This window comes from Poecile atricapillus, chromosome 1 (assembly GCF_030490865.1).
Source record: "Poecile atricapillus isolate bPoeAtr1 chromosome 1, bPoeAtr1.hap1, whole genome shotgun sequence".
Lineage (NCBI taxonomy): Eukaryota > Metazoa > Chordata > Aves > Passeriformes > Paridae > Poecile > Poecile atricapillus.
In genome coordinates this window covers 74,182,234-74,206,972 of record NC_081249.1, presented here as the reverse complement: position 1 = coordinate 74,206,972, position 24,739 = coordinate 74,182,234, and the positions used below count along the sequence as shown (strand labels likewise).

The 24,739-nt window shown below is 42.6% G+C and overlaps 1 protein-coding gene across 1 annotated transcript in view; it reads right to left on the bottom strand.

The window, feature by feature from the left end:
- GUCY1A2 (guanylate cyclase 1 soluble subunit alpha 2) overlaps positions 1 to 698 on the bottom strand; it is a 133,697-nt gene extending 132,999 nt beyond the window's left edge. The window contains exon 1 of the mRNA XM_058848504.1: positions 420 to 698. Within this exon, the coding sequence (XP_058704487.1) occupies positions 420 to 677 (258 nt within the window). The 5' untranslated portion in view covers positions 678 to 698. The remainder of the gene's footprint in view (positions 1 to 419) is intronic.
- Positions 699 to 24,739: the final 24,041 nt, after the last annotated feature.

Sequence of the window (24,739 nt, the reverse complement as noted above, 5' to 3'; positions counted from 1 at the left end):
GCATCCCCTCACTGTTCAGGAACAATGTGCACGCCATGCCGCATACAGATGTAACTTTTTATATATTGAAAACAAAAAAAACAAACCAAAGCCCGTTGCTAGTGCCAGTGATAAGCACTTTATGACTTTGTTTTCATTCAGAAAGGGACTCGGCACAAATGATAAACCCAGCCAAAGCGGCAGCTGCGCCTAAGCCTAACTCCCGATCCGATTTCCAGCACCGGGCTGCCGGGAGCCGTACTCGCGCAGGTTTGCGGAGCCGGCTGCCGGCAGCCGGAGCGGGCACGGAGAGGCAGCGGGCTCCAGCGACCCCGCGGGACCAGCCGGGAGCGGGGCGCGGGTACGGCCGCCTCTTTCCCGACGGGGACCCGACGCCCCGGGGCAGCCGCGGGGGCGGGGGCCGGGCGCGGGGCACTCACCGCGGGGGCCGTCAGGCGGCGGATGCTCTCGCCCAGCGAGTCCAGGTTGACCCGCCGGCGGCGCGGAGCGCGGCGCGCCCCGGCGCTGGCCGCGGCGGCGGCGGCGGCGAAGGGGGTGTCGGCGGGGCCGGGGGGGCTGCGGCTGCCGTTCCAGCAGAGGCGGGACAGGGGACACTCGCCCTCCTCCTCAGGGCTCGTCTCCGGGCAGTCCGAGCCCAGCGAGCTGAAGGACTCTGACGAGATCTTGCGGCGGGACATCGTGCCGCGGGCCGGGCGCGGGGCGGCGGCGGGCTCAGCGCGGGGCGGCGGGCAGCCGCGGCGGGCAGCGCCGAGCTGGGCGGGCGCGGGGGCGGCCGCCTCGCATGGCCGCGGGTGCCCCTGGGCGGGCGGGAGCAGCGGCGGAGCCGCAGCGCCGGGGCCGGCGCAGACCGCGGCGCTGCCCCGCTCCGCGGCTCTCCGCTCCGGCCCGGCAGCGCGGGTGCCGCGCCGCGCCGCGCCAGGAGCCTTTAAAGCGGCGGCGGCGGCAACCGCGGTAGCTGCTGCCCTCCTCTGCCTCGGCCGCCCGCCCCGCTCTCCCCTCCCCCGGCTCCCTCGCTGCTCCGCGGGGATCACGTGTTGTTTGGAGCCCTTTCCCCCTCCTCCTCCTCCTCCTCCCGCCTCCCCCGCCCCACTCGCCTCCTGTCGCGCCCGGCCCCGCTCGCCGCGGCCCCGCCGGCCGCACGCCCCGCTCCGGGGAGATGCCCTCAGCGCCCGGCGGGGCGGGCCCAGGGCAGGGCCGGCGCGCAGCCCGCGCTCCCGCCGCTGCAGGGTGGGTGGCGAGGGCGCTCCGCTCTGCGCCCGGCGCTTTGGAGCTGGGGTAAGGGGAAGCGGAGGTGGCCCGGTAGCCCCGCACGGCTCCGCGGGGAGCTGCGGTGCCAGCGCGGGGACTGGGGACGATCCCGGGGCCCTCCCGTGGCTGCCTCCCCGGCCCCGCCGCCGCCGCCAGTCCCGCCGCGGTGCTGGACAGCTCCCTGGCAGCTCCGGCGGCCGGGGAAGCCGGTACGCGCTCCCTGCCAGCCCTCCCCGCCAGCGAACTTTTGGGATTACATTAGGGAAGCTGAAGCTTAAGAAATAAATTAATTTAAAAACTGGGGAGACAGAATGCCGGCCATCAGGTTTCAGAAGCAAAACTTGTCGTTTTTGTGCAAGCACTGCTCCCGTTAACACTGTATTCATGTCCTAAACAGCAAAGAACCTAAATTCATTCCCATGCTACAGCCCCGACAAGGGGAGAAAGGACTGGGCTAGAGGACCCAGAGCAGAGGAGCTTCGATCCCGGATGACACACAAGGTGTCTCCTTCCCAACTTTCCCTACCCATGACAGTTTAAAGACACCTTTAGAGTTTCAATCGTGATAACCCCATGTAGTTCTCCTCAGCAAAAATGCTCCAAGGAAATGTGATCTCAGCTGAAGTGGTTCGTCCTACCATCATTGAAGACAGCTTGTCATTACTTTACCTTTGTTCAAACAAAACTTATTTTAAAAGGCAATGATTTTAAGATAGTTTTTACTCTACTTCTTCACTGTGTTATGACATGTTTTACAGCCTTATCCTTTTAAATGTCTGAATGCAGCCTAAACAAGGACTCACTGAAGAAACTAGGGATTTCCACAGGTATGAAGGAGCGTTTGAGCATGGCCTCAGGCAGCACAAGCCAGTGTCTGCTCTCAGAGGGGGCACAGGTCTACGGCTGAACATGCAGCTTTTAACTGGGGCACAACAGCCTTTGCTGGGACATTGCTTTCAGTGTGTCATTCTTGTTTCCTTTGACTCGTGTAGTGTCTTTTTTTTTGTTAGTTTGTTTGTTTGATTTTTTTTAATAGAAATAGATATGGAGTCTGATGATTGATGGTTGTGGCTCGAAAGGATGTGTAGTAAAACCAGAGTGTTCCATACTACCTTCTTTTGCCATAGGAAGTATTCCACTTGGGATGCACAGACTTTATTTTTGCAGTCCTGTTGATGCACAGACATGAATAAGGCATGACTTCACATGCAGGTAGTTCACACAGATCTCTTGTCCTCCTGTGTGTTTCCTCCTCCTGAGTGATTAACAATACTCATCAAGTATCTGAGTATAGGGAGGTGAAATAGTCACTCTGCTTTTTTCTTCTTCCCTCCAAAGAAATCCTCATTTTCACAGATTCCACAAGACCTGCTGCACCAAGCCCATGCTGGCCCACAGGCCAAGATCCCACCATTGAGGGGACTCAGGAACTAAGGGGTCTGGAAGGTGCCCTGTGGTGCTAAACATCATCCCTAGCACAGGGTACTCTGTGTTAAGATGTAAACATTCTTTACATGCTCCAGTTTCCACTAAATTTACTTCCTTCTCATAGACCATTTCATGCAGTCCTCAGTGAAGCAAGCTACCACTGGTTTCCTGGCTGATGCAATGACAGTGACAAACTGGGTAAGAGCCACATAGTTTAGCACAGAAAAATGTAAATACATATTTATAAGTTCTAAACTGCTAAAATACCAAAGTGTCAACTGGTTCCATGTGCAGCACTTCAGCTGTAGGGTAAGCAACTTTCTTGGAGGCATTTTGCATATTATTCAGCACTAAGGAAAAGGGATTCAACATGACAAAAATGACACCTTCTAAGTCTTCAGTTTCCTCATTTTCTTGAAGTAGTATTTCCCAATGCAACTTATTGGGAGTATTTGACAGTGCTTCTGAGTTACCCTTGCAGCTTTAAAAATTATTTTCCTCATGCTCGTCATGGCCATATTCCTTTTATGTCTATAATATAGTGATTCTGAAGTGGAAAGGGAAATTCTCTGCCTCAGTGACTATTCCTGAGGTCAGGACGTCATAACCAAATGTACTTGAATTGTGAAAAGACATTTTGTGTGAAAATGTCACACATTCATAGTGTGAAAAGACATTTTCCTTCAACATCTAGATACTGAAGTTTACAACTCAGCGAAAAATGCCATTAGGTTCTTCAAGTATTCTTTCCTTCAGATGAAGCAGAGTAAACCTGGATGTAGTGTTGGCTAGTCTGATTAGATACAACCTTTAAAGTTTGTGAAAGTAAGCCTCATACTTGCCCAGTACAGTTGCTAAAGATATCAGTAGTCTGCATACTGCACCTGTTTGGGATTCATGATATGAAGTGCACAGAACTGAATAGAGGAACCAGCTGGACAACTACCAAACACCATCATAACTTTTCTCGAGCTAAATAGAAATGGACAGCAGAAGATCCAAGATGATGCAGATTCTGGAGGTGAGTCTGGTGAGCAAACAAGTAATTCAGTCCCCAGTTAATTATTCTCATTTTATTTCTCTTGATCCAGACACAATCTTGGCAAAAGCTAAATACCACAGGAGTTGCTTCATCTGACAGTCAAATGCCTTTCAGAGCCCATAGACTTAGACATTTACAGCACATAAGAGAACAAATATTCTTCTTTTATACATGTCTCATCAGCCCCAACTTGTAGTTGGCACATTATTGGATGAATAGCAGAATGTCTGTAAAATGAATAAGGTTCACTAAAAGAATGCCAATGAAACTTTTCTCTTACTACAACAGAGAGAAATGTATGTGTCCCACATATATTGCAGACACTTCAGATAAAAAATAGAGTACTTTTAATTCTTTTACAATTTCTAATGCATAATTACGCTTCTTATTAGACAGCAGCTGATCATGATCCAGGGTGTTCCCAGGTGGCCAGAAGGCCTATGGCATCCTGGCCTGGATCAGCAGTGGTGTGGCCAGCAGGAGCAGGGCAGTGACCATCCCCCTGGACTCGGCACTGCTGAGGCCACACCTCAAATGCTGTGCTCAGTTCTGGGCCCCTCAGTGCAAGAAAGACATTGAGGGGCTGGAGCGTGTCCAGAGAAGGGCAGCGGAGCTGGGGAAGGGTCTGGGGCACAAGGGCTGTGAGGAGCAGCTGAGGGAGCTGGGGGTGTTTAGCCTGGAGAAAAGGAGCCTCAGGGGGGACCTCATCACTCTCTGGAACTGCCTGAAAGGAGGGTGCAGCCAGATGGGGGTCAGCCTCTTCTCCCAGGGAACAAGTGACAGGACAAGAAAACCTAGCCTAAAGCTGTGCCAGGAGAGATCCAGGCTGGACATCAGGAAGAATTTTTTTCCCAGAAAGGGTGGTTAAGCATTGGATTGGACAAACCCAGGGAGGTGATGCATTAGCACTATGGTTTAGTTGACAAGGTTATGATCAGTCAAATGTTGGACTTGATGATCTTAGAGGTCTTTTCCAACCTAAATGATTCTGTCTCTCCATGATTCTAAGGAAAATATTATGAAATTCACAAATGTTTCCTCATTTTTTATCTATTTTTATATTTTTTGTCTTAGTGCTAATGAGAAAAATTCATAAAACTGAGTTCAGTCCTGGCAGAAAATACATGGTCTTTAATTTCTATTATTTACAGTGTGTTAGTTTATTGATAATTATTCACGATTTTTATTTATTCGCTGTTAACTATGCATTTCTCATTAGACATTATATGCTGGAGTTTTGATATTATTTTTATTCACAAATGCTGTTTTTCTGCAGCTCACACAGCCTTGGAAGATTAAAATAACAAAAACAACTTCATCATAGTGCATTGTATTGTCCTATCTGCCTTTGCTGAGAAAATGCTGCTTGCAAAGCTGCTAAAAGAAAGTATTTGAACTAATCCCTCTTAGGCATTAGTTGCACATATCACATATATCACACATATAGTTCATATCATTTCACCTATTACGTTGTATGGCTTTTTATAATAATCTTTTTTATAGTACTGCTGAACCTATAAGTACTTAATTTTGCTTTAATAGAAAAGATTGTTTTTATGGGATCAATGTCTCCCCACAGAGAAAGTAAACATCTGTTTTGCAAAGCATTTCTAAAGCAGCAGGAGACCGTTATCCTGTGACAACATTGTGTTACAATTACTTTATTGCAGTCAGGCAAAATGAATGATGTGTAGCGAATTTATTCTTTTTTCGCCTTCTGCCAAACCTTCCTGTTCTTTATCCAATGACTTCCGTCTGGAGCAGTGCCTGGAAGGATGGCTGGGGCATTCTGCCATTCGTTATTAATGATCTGTTGAATTACAGCTGGCCTAAAGAACAAATCAATTCTATATTTCAGCTACTCAGAAATACAGTTTATGTGCAAGGTGCAGCAAATTCACATCCGTCTAAGTTGTTGTTCTAGTCATCAGGTTGTGTTTGAGTCCAGCATATTACTGAAACAGTAATGAATCTGTTTTACACTTCAAGATGAGATATTGTGTAATGAAAGCAGAAGAATCTGTGTCTTAATACTCATAAAATATCTTTCATCTGCAACCCTCAGCGCACTATTAGGACTTCTTTCTCGTGGACGAGAAAAGCAAACAAAGCGCAGGTGACATACCACAAGATTCACACCACCTAGCAGATCAATAGCAGAATCAGGAGTTCCTTGTTGCCTAATCTAACTTCATGACAACTTTATTCAGGAACAATTGGCTGGAAACATGAATGGACAACATCAGATCCATTTGTAAATTCGGGGATTTCACTATACTGACTTGCCAAATAGGATGAAAACTTGATGTCAGGGCTGTGGAAAGAGCTAAGATATATTAACATCATTAATATTTCACACACCAAAAAAAAATTTAAAAAGGTGAAGAAAATCACTGATGGAGTGAGAAAAATAAGAATGCCCAAATAACAGTGCTTTGACTCAGATGAGTAGGTCAAAATGAGATTGCAAATCTAAGGGAGAAGTGATGGCATACAATTTTAACTAATTGTCTAGAAAAAACACTCACTGGCTAAACATTCAGACCTAAAGAATTATAAACTGCAAAATAAAAACTGTAGCACAGCACTCAAAATCTCCTATTTTCATTCCACTTGCACAGAGAGGGAGATTTAGCACTGAGTGAGGTGACTGAACCTTTTCTTGATCAGCATTTCTTGTGTCCTGAGTATTTTACCCTGAGGACACCAGGTAGCAAGGGCAGCATAAGTTCTGCCTCAGAGTCACCTATAAACTCCATCCAAATTCATTTAAAACACAAAAACAGGAAGATGCTGATGAGCATCTTTTATGATCTAGAGCTACCTCATCCCAGCAGTCTTTGCAGCTTTGCCAAGCCACTGTTTATACAACAGCTCCCTACAGAGAGCCAGTTTGTTTCCATGCTTGGAAACGTATTTATCCCAGACATGCTTCCTGCTATAAGCAGTTTTTTATAAGGATATCAATGTCATCAGCAAGTTTAATCCAAAGAAAATACAATGGTACATACGTACATATGAAATTAAACCAAATTTGCTTTCAAGCACCTTCTGTATTATAGCAGGAGTTCAAATAGACATGTTTTCCAGACTTCTGAAGGAACTCCTTCCACTCTTCATACAACGTGAGGATGCAAAATGGAAAGAGCTTTAAGAGCTTCTTATACTCCAGACAGAGGCTGAACTAAACCAGGACTCTCAAATTTCCTGAGCTTTCTGCTAGAACTGCCTTTTTTCCAGAGGAGAGACAGAGTTGATGCCCATGAGGCAGGGTGTCCCTCAGGACTCTGCCAGTTCTCTGGCTTGCTTGTAGAAATTCCCCTCGGTGGTCTCTCCCACGGCACACTCTAGGCAGCCCTGTGGTTCCCAGAAGCACCAGGAAAGCACGTAGCAGTTCTGGAAGCAAAAGCACGGAGTTAACAGACAAGTCCTGGAAAATCAGGGTAATTACAAAGTACTGATCAGGTTTGGCTAGGTTTGAAGCTGATCTGTTGGAGCAGTTTTCTAGGCAAGCAGTGGTGCACAGCATCTGGGAGGTGGCGAGCCTACAGCAGAGCCTGTGTAAGGACAGCTTTCTGCAGCAACTCACCAGGACCTGGCTGGCAGCAGGACAGTGGGCTCTACCAAAGGGGGCCAATCCAGTGTACATAGCACAGAGTGTCGTGCTGCAGCTTATTTCATCTTGTCTGAGCAAGCTGGTCCTTTCCACAAACATTGCACACTTTTGTTACTTCACAAACTAACACTTTCCACCAGGTGTTTTCCAATTTAAAAGTTCCAGAATGTAAATTACTGCCACCAATGTGGCAATACCACCTTACCAACTGGTCTAAAATTAATTCACACTGACATCTTGTCTGATTAGATTACCTTTTTCTATTTTGCCTTAATGACAGGAAATCCCACTATATTTTACCCAGACTTGTTGAAAAGTGAAACTTTGTATCATGTAAGGACTGGGAAGAGGTTTTCTTGGAAGCTTCTTTGAATTATTTTGATTGTTTTAAAGACTTGTTTCCATGAAGGCCAAAAAGAAATAAAGAAGTTTTATGTAGTTTCAGCAACAGGAGAGGGAGAGAAAGAACATGCTTATACCTATAGATGTAGATTATAAGAAATCATTAAGATAGTGCCTGAGCAAATGAAAAATTATCTACCATATCTACCTACAGGATATTATTCACGAACACTGGGTCAGCCAAAATGCCGTCCAAATGAAAGATCCTGTTGAGCATCCAGATACAATCTACTGTAATAAAATCTACTCTATTTCTCCAAGAGGCAGCAAATGATCTTGTTGGGAAAGCAACTTATTCAAGCAATAAAATGTAATGTACGTGGCTGCTTACAATGAATGTCCCAGCCTCTTTCATCACATGAATCTTCAGTGTGAACTTCAGTCTGTCTCTGCCTAGTAATGCACAGTGGTTTTATGTACTTAATAGTGTACAGAACCCTTTCCAGATGTTCAGTTATCTAACCTGCTGATGCTTGTGGATACTTGTGTTAAAACATTCCTAATACTCTAGAGAAATATTTGAAAGCATTGCAAAATTTGGTTTATTTATTATATGGACTTAAGTTTTACCACCAGATCAGAATCCACTTTATTCCTTCAATTCTTCTCTTGTACCTTTAGTCCTTGAAAACGTAATTAATCGTTTAACCTCATTCTTCACTTTCACTTGTCTCCTTAAAATAGGGCTGTAAGCAAATATAAAGGTAAATTATTTTCCTGTCAAATTAGTTCCTGTCACTTTGTTTTGGTGAAGGAACACAACTGTCAAATATGAGTGCTTCTGCTACTCAGCACTGTCGCTCTTGCTGAGGTTACTTAGCATCAGGATACCACAATTTCCTATTCCACAGTTTCTTGTGCTCTTTGCAAAACAGACAGTTGGTTCCCAGGGGAATGTTTCTATGCAGAGATTGGTGTGAATACTAATAGGGAAGCTCTGCACTAAGAGTTATTAAATAAATGTATTTTGTAATGGTGACATAACTAGAAACAAATATATACATTTATATGTGTAATTGTGTAATTTCAGCTTCAGAATCTGAGTCAGATTGTTCTGTTGAGAGGGAGTGGGAGGAGATGAATAAACAAAAGGTGGAAATTACACGAAAGAAAAGCCAATCCTTTTCTCTATGGAAGACACTTAATGGATTCACAAATTCCCTTTCATATCAACATATTTTATGCAAAAAAAGTTCCATAAAAGGTAGGTTACTGTGAGGGAATCACACACCTTGGGGAAGATTCAACTAAAGCTAAACAGCAGATGCTTTTGCAAAGCAATGAGAATTTAATTCCAGAGAGGTGAAAGTGCTAATACATTTGGTTGAAACTATTTTTAGTACTAATCTGTGCACAATACAAAATTTCTGCAAAGTATCTTGTACTGTTTTTACCCTAAAGTAAAACATACTCCTGCTTTAGAATCTTAAATTGATGGCATGGCTTTTCCCTCATGTACATGGCTTGTCTTCAAGTGTGGTATTTTCTATCCCCTGACAACATGACTCAACATGAACAAGGTGTCAAAAACATTAAAGAGCAATTAATTTGTTGGTTGGACAAAAAGGCAACACAAAGCAAATATGTTGCAGCAGAAAGAAGCAGGTAAACACTAAAACAACGATACTACCTCAAACGCCAAACACTTCCCTGGATTTTAAGAAGCATCTTGAACTTCTTGCAGGTGAAAACTAAGAAGAAGTGCATGGCATTAGAGTGTTACCCCCATTCAGTTCATCATATAGCAGAAATTAATTTTTACTTACCACAAAAGTATTAAAATGACTTAATGCAGACAAGATGTGAAAATGAAAGAGAAAAATGTGAAGTCACATTAAAAAATTTTAGAGACATGAAAAAGAAACACTGAATTTTTTCCCACTGGTATTAAAATCAAGAATCTGAAAATTAGTACAAACAATAAGCTTCTAAATAAACAACTTTTTTGAGGAAGTCCAAAAATAAGTAACAGAAGCACTGTGCTACTGTCTGTGTTAGCTTCCTCCTTGTCCACAGCTGTCAGTAATCCTTAAATATTTTATGTTCCAAAATTATTTGTTCTCTTCCTGCTTCCCACCTTCTCCTGTCCTGTTCTGTTCACTGTTACTTATATAAAAAAATACAGCTCATTAAATATTAAAACTGTAACATTTTGGTTCAATCAGACTTGTATAAGTGTACAGATATATAAAACACAAGCAAAAGCTCTTCTTCTATTAGTAAGGTAAATGTACCTGTTACAATCAAGCAGAGCAATTTCATTGTAACCTGAACACTTGAGACATAGCTGAGAAGAGAAGAATTTTCAGGGTAATTGAATTTTAAATAGTGTGAAAGGTCTTCTGAGGAGTGTCTGTACTGAGCGAAGTCTCATCTCCGGTAGAAGAGAAATGTAAGTGTGAGAGACAGGCAGAGAGGCAGATTTGATATTGCAAGGGACAAGTTAGAAACGGATAGTTTCTAACTATAGTATACTATAGTAAAGTACTCATATATACTTTATCAAAGGGAAGGTTCTGCCAATTTAAACTTGTCAATCTTATGTCAACTTCTCTTTTCCTTTTTGAATTTTATTCAAAGGTACCAGTTCTGGCTTTCCATGAAACAAGAAGCCACTCCAAGGAAATCTCTATTTCCCACAGACAGACCATTATCTTCTACAAGCCTAACCAGAAGCTGAGTGACAATAATTCCACACTACAAAATTTAGCAACATAAAATTAATTTTGCTAGCAAATTCTGTTACAGAAATGGATTGACTCTTAACTTCAATTTTTCAGCTCTTCCTTAATTCTCTTTGACTTAAAGGAGAAGTTGTAAAGGGCTCCAATATTTGCATTCTTAATTTCTTCTTCTGAAATACTTTGGGTTCTTTTACTGTTGATGAGAGAGCAACATGCATAATGCGTGCACACGACTCTACATTGAAGACAACACAAATAATAGAGTTTCATTATTTTAGAGGACTGAAATTTATGAAGTTTGAGTGCTTTTTTTCCAGCTAATAAAACAAAGATGACTAACAGGAAGAAAATTAGGCACTACTGGGAACAACTGAACCATAGGCATGAAAGAAACAGAATTTTGTAGAGATGGTGATAAATCTCTTTATGCTAGGTTTTGCATAATTTTGTTGGAAATGAGAAAAGCAACAAGCCACTATGCTTGCAAGAAAAAGAAATCAGGGGCAGAAATAGTTATCTTCCATCTCGAAGAAGTGGGTAGAGTTAGTGGAGAAAGGAGATTCCACTCCAAAAATATCCGGGGGCACCACTACTCACCTTGGCATTACAGCCCAGGGCTGGGAATGCACTTTGGAGCAAGGACATGGTGGGACAGGTAGAGCTGTCCCTGCTTTCATTGGGCTCCTGGCATGCAAGTCCACCAATGCCAGCCCCAGCATCCATCACCTTCCAGCCACCACACCTACCCCTGACAGCTCAACAAAGGGGATAGGAAGAAATGTACCCAAAGTATAGCAGCTGTAAAAACACGAGTGAAATATGGTCCTCAGGAACTGACATTATGGAACAAACACACTGAGCAGCTCTTCCCTGGAATACATTTTTCTGAATGCAGTGTGTTTGGTGCAATACTCTGTTTCTGCAATGTCCAGGTTCTGAATGGCTCAAGCTTTTATTTTACGATGTGTAGTTTCATCCCTCTTACGGGGTAGATAACCAGATGACCTTGAAACCTGGCCAGCACAGGAGTTCTGAGAGTTATGAACTCTCTCACTTCCCATTACTCCTACTGGCTACTGCCTTAAAGGTCTTGATAAGATTTTAAGGAATCGTATTAATTATTTCATTGAACACAATTTCAGGAAAAAAGAAAGGACCTGAAACTGCTGCAGGGAAAAGGGAGATACAAAGAAAGACAACAGAGAGAAAAGGGAAACAGAAAATGAAGACAGGAAAGGCAGGGATAAAATGAGCAGAAAAAGAGCAGTCTTTGGTGTGATTATATTGCCCCAAAACTAACCATTACTGTGACATTAGGGACTGAGCCAAGAATAAGTAAAGATAAAATCTAAAGATCCACTAATTCATTTGGCCAAAAGTAAAAACCTGCAATGTTTTACCCTTCAGCTAGTGCTTTCACTGCTCTTTACAGTCAATGCACAGAAATAGGCACTTGGGGGGGGTGGGGGGATGATAATTTCATGCTAAAATAGATGGCTACAAATAGGTCAAGTGAATAATTTCTTGAAAATACCTATTTCTCTCAATTGACTCCGAAAGGAACCTAGGGTGATTTACACTCATACCAGAGATAGCTGTAATTGTATAAGATGATCCTACTCTCCAGCCACAATGCAAAGACAAGATGCTTCACTTCATCTTTATATCTTTCATAAAGACAGTGTAAGTTCCTCTGTAAACTTTTTTTGCACATCACAGACTGGATTTTGGTGCCCTTCACCGAATAGATTTTAATAAGCATGTTTATTAGGTAATACAAAATTATATTTTCTGCAGTAACATGCTAAACTAAAATCTGAAAAATTAGTAAAATGCCTCCAAAACTGTTAAATAACATTACAAATATAACTACCAAATCCTCCACACGTGATGAGTTTAATATAAGCCCTACAAACACACACAGAAATTTTGTGATTGATATTGCGAGAGGATAAGATTTGAGATCTTAACAGATTTGGAGGTATTTCCTATTTGACAAAAACCCTACCTACAACACAAATATATTTTAGGGCCAGGTGTGCTGCATGGTTGTGTCATATCCACTGTCATCTTCCTGTACTGCAGAGCTGCTGGAGTAAGACTCGGGCACAGAGCCATGGGAAAGTCATAATGGTGGGTGAACTTGAGAAGTGGCCCATACCAGGGAGGTCACATCTTCAGTGGTGAGCCATACCAAAGGGATCTGTCTTTTACAGGATTCAGATGATGGCAGCCCATTGACTCCAACCCCTAGAGAACAGATATCTCACCCTTCCCCTAAGTGTCAGCTGTGGGCAAACTCTCTGTAAGAGTGAGACTGCTCTTGTACAATGACAGTGTGGAGAACAATCAAGGCCATTCTATCTGGGTCAAAAGAAGTCAGATTGACTTTTACACTGTAGGATTATGGAGTAAAAAATATTCTGCCAATGTTCGTCAGTTTTTTAAAGACAAAGGTCAATTTTTTACTTCATAAATTCCTGCAACTATGGCAGAATTTTCATTTGTCCTAATCAGCTGAGATTTCCTGGAAGAAAAGGAGGTATGGTTATCATGTGCCAAAATCCTGTGGGGTTTTCCTCCATGCCTGAGTCAGGCAGATAACATGTTTTAATCTCCAAGGAGTACTCACGTGTAAAATGGTAACTCCTTGGGCAGAAAAGTGCTCCAAAATTAAAACGATGGCATGTTTGCAGATATTTGTGCCTGGAAGAGACCTGACAGACCCTAATCATATGGAAAATGTGGATACTGTGATGTATGATGGCCTTTCTCGTTGGCAGTTCCTCTCAGTGTTGAATTGCGCACCCCCATCTGGCACAACAAAAATTGCCATCATCTGTTTGTCTCTGAGTGAGTGTCCCTTGCCTTTGTGACTGACAGCACAGAATAATAGCAATGAAACAAACACCTAAAACAGATTGATCTGGCTTTTGCCTGCAGCAGTTAAAAAACCAGCAGAGATCTGTGAGCTCAGCAGCAGCACAGTGAACCACGGTGAAGCTCCCTGCCGCTGAGGAGAGATGCAGGTTTTTCCCCCTTTGTGCTTGGCTGCATTTTGCACAGCAGCTTTCACCTGTATCTGGGTTTTGTCACAAAAACTACTGAAAAAAATCCAAACAGTGACCAACAGAAATCAGCAGCCTATACTGACAATGAGCTAAGAAAGGCAAATGTACTAATACTGAGGGAAATGTCAATAATGAGGGAGACACCATGCAGCTCACACCCATGCATTGGGCTAATATCATGCTTTTGAGTAAGAGAATGCCAGGTAAAAGCAGATGTCCTCTGCATGCAGTACTTCCAACTGAGTGTGAAAAGTCCCCAGGTAACCTTTAACAATTCACTGCCTTCCTGTTAACATCTGAAACACTCTGTGGCAGGGTATGAGACCAGTGGGAAGTGGTCACAGCCCCACCACAGATTGGGTCAGCCCTGCTAGCCAATGCACATGAGCTGCCATTCATTACAATCATTCTGGTTTCACTCTGTGCTGGGGGAATTATTCTTCCCTGGACAAAAATTGAAGAAACATTCTCTCCACCGTGGTTTTCCCTTCTCACTGTTACTTTTTCTTCCCCTAGTCTTCATAGTTGATTCCCCTCAGGATACTCTATATTTATTTTCTGTCCCTCTTGTGCCTGTGTACAGTTTTGGGCATCACAATATAAAAGAGATAGTAAGCTCTTAGAGGGTATGCAAAGGATGATGAAAGTTTTGGAGGGGAAGCCATATGAGGAGCTGTTGAGGTCACTTAGTTTGCTCAGCCTGGAGAAGAGGATTGCCTGAGGGGAGACCTCATTGCAGTCTGCAGCTTCCTCACTAGGGGAAGAGGATGGACAGATGCTGATCTCTTCTCTCAGGTGACAGTGACAGGACCCGAGGGAACAGCCTGCAGCTGAGTCAGGGGAGGTTTAGGCTGGATATCAGGAAAAGGTTCTTCACCCAGAAAGGGGATGAGCACTGGAACAGGCTCCCTACGGAAGTGGTCACAGCACTAAGCCTGACTGAGTTCAAGAAGCATTTGGAAAATATTCTCAGGCACCTGGTGTGACTCTTGAGGGTGTCCTGTGCAGGGCCAGGAGTTGGATGCGATGATCCCGATGGATCCCTTCCAACTCACTGTATTCTATGATTCCATGATTCTATGATTCTGTCCTCTCTTCCCACCACAATCCCCCTTGCATTGAGATGCTGCTGCTGCTACTTGCCCAAAATCCTGCTGTTGCTTCCCTACCTCCTGCCATCACCCCAGACTCTTTTCTGCTTGCCGGGCAGAGGAGAGGGTGAGGGGGACAAAGGAGGGCTCTGCCTGCCAAGGGCTGCAGGGAGGGTAGGAAGGCTTTTACCACCAAAACTACTGACATCTCAGTGAAACAAAGCACTGACAGTGCTATTCTGCTACTAATAGCTTCAGGAAAGATCCCTCCAGGAGGCCCTCGCATGGAAAATACCTTTTGTGAGTGCATGGTAGCAGTCAGCCAAGCCCCAGAATTCACCTCTCACTCTAAAATTCGCCTTTTATGGGTTCCACAAGCATGGACTAGTCTCCAGAATAAGACTTCTGTCTCTTGGGTGTTTTAATGCCCCAAGAGACAGAGAAAATACGCTGTTATTTGGCTTCTTTGCTGACACATTAACAAAACATGGATGGCATCAGGGGGGATATTCTTTATCTGCTGTAGGAGAGGCCACGAATGGTGCACAGGGCTGTGCCTGGCATGAACTCTGGTACCAATGAGGAAGCTGCTCTGCAGCTAATCCACCCAGCAGTAGCATTTTATAAAACAAATGTTGGGTCAGGAGGTGGTTGGAGAGAGGAGCAAAGAAGGCACAGACCATAGTGGCGGTGTGACAAAGGATTACCTGATCACACAGATAGGCTGGCTCTGGCTCTTCAAGCTAATTAATGAGAACAGATTAGAAGGCAAATACAAAGTGGAGATATCTATCAACTGCTAGCCACATATGGCCAAAGTATCGTTAATTTTAGAGCTAAGGAAGAAAAACTACTAAACTGTAAGCTTCCATCTGGAAACCTGCCTGAGACCTTTGCTTGATACAGCAATAACATTTCTTATTCCGATTCTCAAGGAAGATGCCATAGAAGCTGTTGTTCGGAGAAGCTTTGGATACCCTATCCTTGGAAGTGTCCAAGGGCCTTTGGGAAACCTGCTCTAGGGGAAGGTGTTCCTGCCCATGGCAGGGTGTTGGAACTGAATGATCTTTTAGGTTCCTTCCAATCCAAACCATTCCATGGTTCTATGATGTTATGATGTGCTATTGCAGTGTCTGTGTGGGGGTGGGAACCTCCTTAGGCTTCCCTATGACACCTGAGTCCCATGGCCAATATTCGACAATCAGTAACTCTGATCCCCTCCTCACTATAGGCCTTCCCTGCTCTTCTGATGTGCAAAATAACCAGCACAGCTTGACTAACTTCTTTATCAGAGACTGTTTGAAAAGGGGAGTCCCTCCTCCAACTTCAGTAAAGAAGGCCTACTACTGTGGAGAATCTTCTGGAAATGAGATCTGGCTTGGCCTAAATGCACTAATTTTCCAATTAAAGCTGGAGAGGTTTGCATGCAACCTCATTCTGAAAACATAATGCTAATATCATAAAAAGTTGTCTTCCCAAGCTGCTGCTTTACCTCCTGATTGTCCTATGTTTGTTCACACTTTGAATGCATAGTGGTACCTGAAAATAGAATACATATACCATTTTCAAATTAATCTTTAAATTCCATTCAAATAATTGATCAATCCTATTCAACTTTAGAGTTTTAAAAAAGTCCTCATCCCTAATTCATGTCATTGCAATTTATGATGATGTTCTCCATAAGAAATTTAATGCATCTAAATGTGAATAGAAAAATGGCCTTTCCAGAAAAATCCAAGTGCATTTGTTATGAATAATTCTTACTCCATCCTTGAAAACGGTTGCATGCCTCACTATTTCCATCTTCTTCAGTAAATTAAACATTTCAACACTAGTAAAAATCAGCATAACAAGAATGATGGAGACTGTTGAAGAGGAACACATAAGATATACTGGACTCCTTTCTTACCTCAGGTAAGCAAAGCAACCTTGGAACACCCCTGCTGGAACCAGTGGGGTTGACTGGTGTGACTGGGCTGCAGTCCACAGGCTTCACCTGTCTGTGCCTGCGCACATTTTGCAAGCAAGGGACAGTGAGCAGTACCAGACTTTACTCTGCCAGCCTCATGCTCTGTTGTTGATTTCCTGCAGCTAAGAGCTATGCTGAAGAAACTCTCAGGAGACACCTTGCTCACAGTCAGTGAGTGAAGGGCTGTGAGCCAAACCAGCATCCTTAAAGAACTGTAGGATTCAATATCTAAATCAGGCTTTGGGTTTGCAGCCAGTAATTCACCTGCCTGCTCTTGGCACGTGGCTTAGTGGAATTCCAGCAGCCTCAAGGGTAGGTAGCCATGCATGACTTGAGCAAGCCGCTTCTCAAGTCGGTCTGTGTTGGATTTCTCACAGACACAAAGTGAAACTCAAGCTGCAGTAGCTGCAGTTAAGCGGTTACATAAGTTTGGACTATTTTCAGCACCCCATTCAATATTTTTACAACTCTTCACACTTGTACACACATACAGACATACATATGCAGCCACTATCCACTTCAGAGGATTTAATAATGGCTTTTTGTCTTGGGTACTGGCAAGATAATGACTATAATAATATAGAAATACCAATATAATTATAGGACAAAAAGTACAGATCTTTGTAGGCTTTTTTTATTTTGTCAAACTTTCTTACAAACCTGCATGTTTTATTTGTGTTAAATGTGAACTTAATTAGTTATCAGAATGCTAGGTCTCTCTTTTCAGTTCTAGACCTCTGATACAAAATATTTTAATATTCCTTTTTTCCTTTTCTGCGGCATGCTAAATGAGGCATTGAAAATTCAACTTGATAGCTCTTCCTTTAAAATATCCGGAGAAGGCTATAATTATTTAAATTTTAATTTATAAGTATTTAAACTATTCAGAAATAAAAGAACTCAACCCTAATTAATCATATTTTGACTAATAGAGTAGTTTAAAAGGTGATTTTTGTTGCCTGCTTTTAAACAGATTTAGTGATAATTTGGGATGAGGGAATGGTTTGCTGTAAGGATCAGGTTTAAGGAGAAAAAGCAGCTGAGGAAAGGAGAAAGGTAATGCCTTGCAGTCACCAATAAGCCTTGTGTTAGTCAGATGCACAACAAAGTGGGCTCAGCCCACAAGGGGCAGGGCATCTGCCACAAAACCTGCAGGTCATTCCCATGCAAACCCAGAAAGGAAGGACCACAATTAATAATAGTGTGCCTTGACCCAATGTGAGTGGCTGCTTGCAGGCTGGAAATCACAGTGTGCTCATGCCTAAATTAGGGTAAAAATATGTTCTCATATTTTAAACTTTTGCCATACTCCTTCCTGAGTCATCCACGCTAGAATGAGGTGACAGAACTCACCGCAGCTAAGCAACATACTTGGCCTACTCATTTGTTCAGAGAGGAAGATTAGGACTCTTTTAAGTGTAGTTTCAAAAGACTTACTCCTACATCACCAGGCCCTGGCTGGTCAGGGAGCTGTGGCTGGAGACCTGGGGCTGGGTGCCACAACCATGTTGTGTTCCACCATACCTGTGTGGGTAGACCCCATGGCTGCAGCAAGGCAAGAAATGTCTAGCTGTAGTTAAACACCAAAACAGGCTGTCCAGGGAGACACTAGGGTCTTCACCAGGGAAGATTTTTAAGAGTAGGCTGAAAGTCCGAAGCCAGGCAAGGTTTTTTGGGCACAGAAAGACACACTCACTGGGGCAGGAGGCTGGAGAAGATGATTTCTTAGTTTCCTTAGAGCAGTATTTTTTTCTGAATTTGTCACAGTGCTGCTGCTGCACAAAAAAAGTGAGTGGTATTGCACTGGGCCTTGCGCTTTGGCCGCAACAAGCCCTTGCAGCACCACAGGCTGGGGATGGAATGGCTGGACAAGGACCAGGCAGAAAGGGACCTGGGGGTTCTGGTTTACAGCTGACTGGACATGATCCAGTGTGTGTTCATGTGGCCAAGCAGGCAAATTGCATCCTGGCCTGGATCAGCAAAGGTGTGGCCAGCAGGACTGGGGAAGTGATTCTTCCCTTCAACTTAGCAGTGGTGAGACCAAACCTTGAGTAGTGTGTCCAGTTCTGGGCCTCCAGTTTAGGAAGAACATTGAGACGCTTGAATGCATCCAGAGAAGGGCAACAAGGCTAGTGAAGATTCTGGAACACAGGCCCTGTGAAAATGGCTGAGGGAGCTGGGGGTGTTTAGCCTGGAGAAAAGGAGGCTCAGGAGAGGCCTCATCACTCTCTGGAACTGCCTGAAAAGAGGGTGCAGCCAGGTGGGTGTTGGTCTCTTCTCCCAGGCAGCCAGCAAAAGGATGAGAGGACACAGTCTTAAGCAGCACCAGGGGAATTTTAGGCTGGACATTAGGAAAAAAATTCTCACAGAAAAAGTGATGGGGCGTTGGAATGGGCTGCCCAGGGAGGTGGTGGAGTCACCATCCCTGGAGGTGTTTAAAAAAAGTCTGGATGTGGTACTCAGTGCCATGGTTTACTTGACAAGGTAGTATTAGGTCATAGGTCAGACTTGATCTCAAAGATCTTTTCCAGCCTAGCTAATTCTGTGTTTCTGTGATTCAGCATCCCACTCAGAAATATCCCACACAATTGCTTAGAGCTCTGAAGGCCCTCAAGGGAACATGAACAGAGTACCATTCTTGTGAAACAACAGAAGGGACTGCTACAAAAAAAAGAATTGCTACCATGCCTGTATCAAATAATGACTTCTGTACAAAATGGCCACTTTCAATAAAAGTTTCAGTCTGATGCTCCAAGAAGCCAAAAAATACCTTAGGAAAGAGTTTGAGCATACTGCCTTCTGAACTACTTCAGTGAACTACTGCTGCAGAAATCCCTGATCCTACCAATTATGTGGGCTGGATAGAGCCTGTGATTCTCCTCAGTACACCTTTAACTCAAACTTCTCCATGAAGGTTTGATCAAAGGTTGATGAAAATCAAGTCACGCAAGAAACTTCTAATTAATGAATGTTTCTGGAATCTCCACAGTGAAAAATATCCTGAAAATATCACCAGTTCAGGGGTATTTGTAGGTGTAGTAAGCTTGGGTAGACCTTGGTTATTCTCATGAACAAGGAAGAAGACTGTGCATGCAGTGGGAGAAAGGATACAGGCAGGGATTTGGGGGAAGCTATAGACATGTCAGCCCTCCAAATTGTCATGGAGGTAACTGTTATGGGACACAATTGGTCATTTCTCTCAGATTTTTGCTTCCCATTGGACAACCCCACACTCACCTTTCTCATATTTACTAAATTAACACATGAAGATCAGTCTTCATTACTGGATTCCTCTGATATGCAAATTGCCTTGTTTCACCCTTTTCTTTAAAAGACATTCAGTCCTCTCTTTAGGGCAATTGTGTTGAAACAATTCATCCCTAATGACTTCCAGCCATCTAGCTGGTCTCCTCCTGCCTACCCTTGGAAAGAAGAGACATTGCCACTCTTCTCTCTGTAAGATTCACATTTCCCAGGCACTATCCTTACTCCAGCATTGGCACTGCTCACTGATAACCCACCGTGCACGTAGGCACAGCCGCCACCAGTGATTCCAAGCCAAGGCAAACTCCCCTCTGTCAGACCGGCGAAAAACCAAGACTGTGTAAGAAACTATGTGAAAGACTAAGCAGTCTGGTAAAATTTGTCCTTTGCTGTTCTTCTCCTCATATGGTTAAATGCCTGATAAAAATAAGTTATATTGCTGCTGAAGCTGATAAATGATTAACAGTTATTTCCCCAGTGTTCATCACCATGGTATTTTGAGAGAAATAATGAAAATTCTCCATTAGCTTAAATGTTAGGGTTTCTCTTATGGAATCTGAGGAGCCATTGGTCAACTCATTTTCAGCAAAGAGAAGTTCTTTTTAAAGAAACTCACAAAAGAAAAACTGAAGGTAAATAAAAGGAGCCCATTCATCACTAATTGCAAGTCATGTCATTGTTTTTAGGTCTAGCTTGGCATTCCTGACAATAGTCTTCTAACATTATCTATAAGTTTGTGGAATTCTTAACTTTGGGGAAAGGAAGGATAGAAGGAGAGGCTATTACTAGGTTACTTACCAAAACTGTGCTTTTTGGTTTTACCAATATGATTTTTTTTTAGGAAGAAAATCTTTACTATCTTTACACTACTAAGGATGGTGAGGCACTGGAAGAAGTTGCTCAGAAAACTTGTGAATGCCCGATCCCTGGGAATGCTCAAGGTCATATTGGATGGGGCTCTGATCAACCTGTTCAAGTGTCCTCGCCCATGAAAGAGGAGTTGGAACTAGATGATCTTTTAGGTCCCTTCCAACCTAAATCATTCTATGATTCCATGAATTATATTCAAACTGATGTGTGGTGTGGGTATGGTGGAATTTCTTCACATTTCCCTCACTCTCCATGCCCTCTTTTCCTCCAGGAGAGGGAAAATATTTTGGAAATATCCATATTTTGTAGATGGCATTTTAAAATGAAAAATTTCATGTTTCCAGGAGTGTGGAAGTAACTGAACACTTGTTGAGATTCAATGCTAAGGAAGGAAAAAAAAAACCATAAAAACACCTAAAACTTTTAATAATCCCTTTTCTTTCCCAAACACCCTCGTATTTTGAGGCCTTGAGTATCTAAAATACACAGGAAGTTTGGGATATAATCATCTGAATACCACATAACTGATCTAACTTTTTTACTGTCTGAGATTAGTACCAGATCTCTTCCTTCATGAGCTGTGAGAAACAGCTCCACTGAGAATCAGCTTTCTGGAGACAGACATTATGGAATGTTCAACCACAGATGTTATGGGATGTTTTGTCTTGTATATAAACATATCCCGCAAAAAGGGGGTGAATAGAAGTTATCATTCCCTTTCCCTCATCTGAGTGCCCTATGTATGAAGTTTAGTGGGTTGTATATTCTCATTTGTTCTCTGGCCCCAGAGTATTTAAGTTCTGACTTAAATTGGAAGAGTTTCAACAAGACAGATGAGAAAAATCCACCCCCAGTCCTGACATGTCTTAAAGATGTGGTTGACCTTCACTGCAACTGTGTTCTGGCTCAAACAAAAAGGAGACTTGATCCCAGACTTCCTCACTCAAAGCTATGGCTATCCTTGTCATGTTAGGGCACTCCATTTTTAAAAGATACATGACTGAGCTGAATTTCTAAATTTTATTTCCATGACTCCAAAGCATCATGAGACTTAACCTAGGAATGGGAGAATGTGAATGCTGGTCTTTGCACTATGGAGCTCTCAGTTTATATTGCATTATCACACATTTACCCAGACACTGTGTAAAAAGTACCCAATTACTGGGTAAATTGGACAAACAGAACTAAGTTCAAAAAAAGTATAGTTTATGAATCTTCTCCATGTTAATGATCTGACTATTTAGGAATAAGGCGATCCTCACTTTCATGCTCCGAGCTTTTGTTCCAGTTAGGCTGCAGTGCTTTCTTACAGAGAGGTACACATCTGCAGGGGAGCAATAGAAAGTAATTTCTACAACTGAGCTTCTGGTTTGCTAGTAAGAGCACATATCTCGTGGTAAGATAGTATCTCTGAAAGAGGCATGAAAAAAAAATGTGTAGAGCTAGAATATCTTCCAGTGACTGAATGGCTGCTCATATTATTCAGGCTGGGAAGCAACACTTCCATTTTCTAGTATCTATATCCCATTTATCATTTTTCAGTAGGCACTTCACCATAAATTTAAAGAGCATCAAAAGCTAAGGGGCAAACATGAGAAAAGATATACAACTTCAGTCTGCCTTCTAGCAATAAAAGGGTATTTTAAATTCAGTTTTTCCTTCTCTATTTTGATTTTACACCTTGTCATACATTAAGTCAAGTAGTTCAACCAGAAGGAACTGATCTTGGCCTTTATTATTACAAAGATCATGCAAAAAAATGCAAGCATTGATAATCCAGTAGAAATGCAGCTTGCAGCTACTCACAGAGGGGCTGAAAAAGTTCCCTCTCAGTTATTTGATCTTTCTTTCCCATTTCATAAATTTTCAGTCCAGTTTGTACCAATATGTACTTCAGAAAGTTGGATGCTAATTAAGGGAGCTCTTCCTTCTCTCTGCTATCTATTGAATACAACACATGTTCCCAGTAATTTGAACATATCATCCCTTACCAGCACAGCATGAGTCAAGGAATGTGATTTCTCTTTTTCCTTAGGGACCAGTAAGATTCTTCAAACTGAACAGAATGACAGTCAGACTGATAACACCTACTCTATTCCACCTGTTTTAAATAATTTCCCACTCAAGTACTACTCTCAGTGGGGGAAGGAATCATACACTGCTTAATTCACTGCTAGAGCTTCCACAATCAGTTTTAAAAATTTTTCCAACTCTAACTCTTGGTGTAACAGGAACATTCAAACTCTTGTATGCTAGGACTTCAAATATTGTTGTTTTCAATTATTCCTCTTTAGGCGCAGTCAATTGGTTTTCCCAAGGTTTTGTCATCATACACACCAGAGGCAGGCAGATGTTCCTGGGACAGGTACCCAGGACTCCAATACAAGAGGACTAACTCCAGGATGTGGTGTGTACCAGGGGAGAGCAAATAAAGATAAACCAGAGCTTACCTCTTTTCCAGCCTGGAAACATTACCTGGCCTGACCTGGAACAAGAAGCAATCAGTCTTGCTTCATTGTACATACAGTGTGTTTGATGCTGTGCAATTCCTGTAAGTAGTCACTGCAGTCATTGTGAGAACAGGTCTGAAACTGAGATCATTCTCTAACATGCGTCGTCCTATCTTGGCAAACAGGCACATCTCTTTCTCACTTGATACAAAAATCACGTCCTGTTGGTGATGTCAGTGGGTTTCTCAAACTCAGTTGATAAATCTTTATATTTCTCACAATCACCTTCAATTTTGCAAGCATAAATTAACACAAGAGGAATCCAGATAGGTCTAGAATCCAAATTTCCTCAGTTTATTTGTCTTAATTTATATATATATATATATATATATGTATTAACCTTATAGAAAGGAAGCCATTCCAGGAGGTTTCTTCATACCAATAAATTATTTGGATAGCTCTCTTTACAACAGTTTCGTGTCTTATGTGCTAATGACAGGTCTCACTCCTTCAAGGTCTAGCCTGGTGTCTGAAGCTTTTGTCATTAATATGCCTTAGACGGTAGCTCTCTAGAATGCAGCTCTTCAAGTGCACATATCATCTCTTTACACATATCGCTACTCATAATCCTCTCCCACACATAGGATTCAAATCATAAAAGGTGCATTTTCATTTTTGTAAACAGGTGTATTAATCAAATTCCTATTTTTAAAAACAAAAATATCCTTCAATATGAAAACTAGATTCCACATTTTCAGGCCTAATAAGTTACCTGTTTTCCTGTGTCATTCAATGTCCACACGTCTTTCTCAGGGGTTATCTTTTTCTTAATGCTCCAGATCTTTCTTCTTTTTACTTGAAATTGAGTTGAATTTTATTCTGCTTTCCAGGGTAGGAATATCCTCATCACAGCCCAGATTGATTAAAGGGATATGGTTAAAAATATTCTGTTGTATTGTGTAACTTCTCACTTGAAAATCTTTGGTAATTTAACATTTGAGGCTTCTGTTTCACAATTCCTTCATAATGTTAAAGGAAATTGTAAGTCTTAACAGAGAAAGGAGAGAGAGGCAATCCAATTCATCAAATGGAAGTGTTGATTCTGTAGGTGGCACTATGAACCAATGCTTCCACACAGTGTTGGTTACAGTGCCACTCAAGGAACCACCCCTCACTAGAGATGCGTAGTTGTGATCCTGACAACTTTGGGGGTGTCAACAGCCTCAAATCACTTGCTGCAAGAATAAAGTTGTTTACACAAGTGAGTTGTCCAATGAGCATCAGCCCATACCCACTGGCATATATCCAAGGGAATCCAAGCCTCTCGTTCATCTTCTATTGGGTGACCATGACCTCTCTCACTTTTTTCTCAGATCTACATCTGACAAGAGCAAAACATAGCTCATACCACTTCCATTCACTTTTTACATTTTGCAGATAATAACAAAGGAGGATTTATTAATGTACAGATATAGAAATAAAATTAGGTAGTACAGAAAATAAATTTATCTGGCACCTTCTGGTCTTTTCGTGATATCTGGAGTAGAGACTTAGAGTATATTTCTTGAAAAGATCAAGATCTGAGCTTTTGCCGAGTAAAAGGT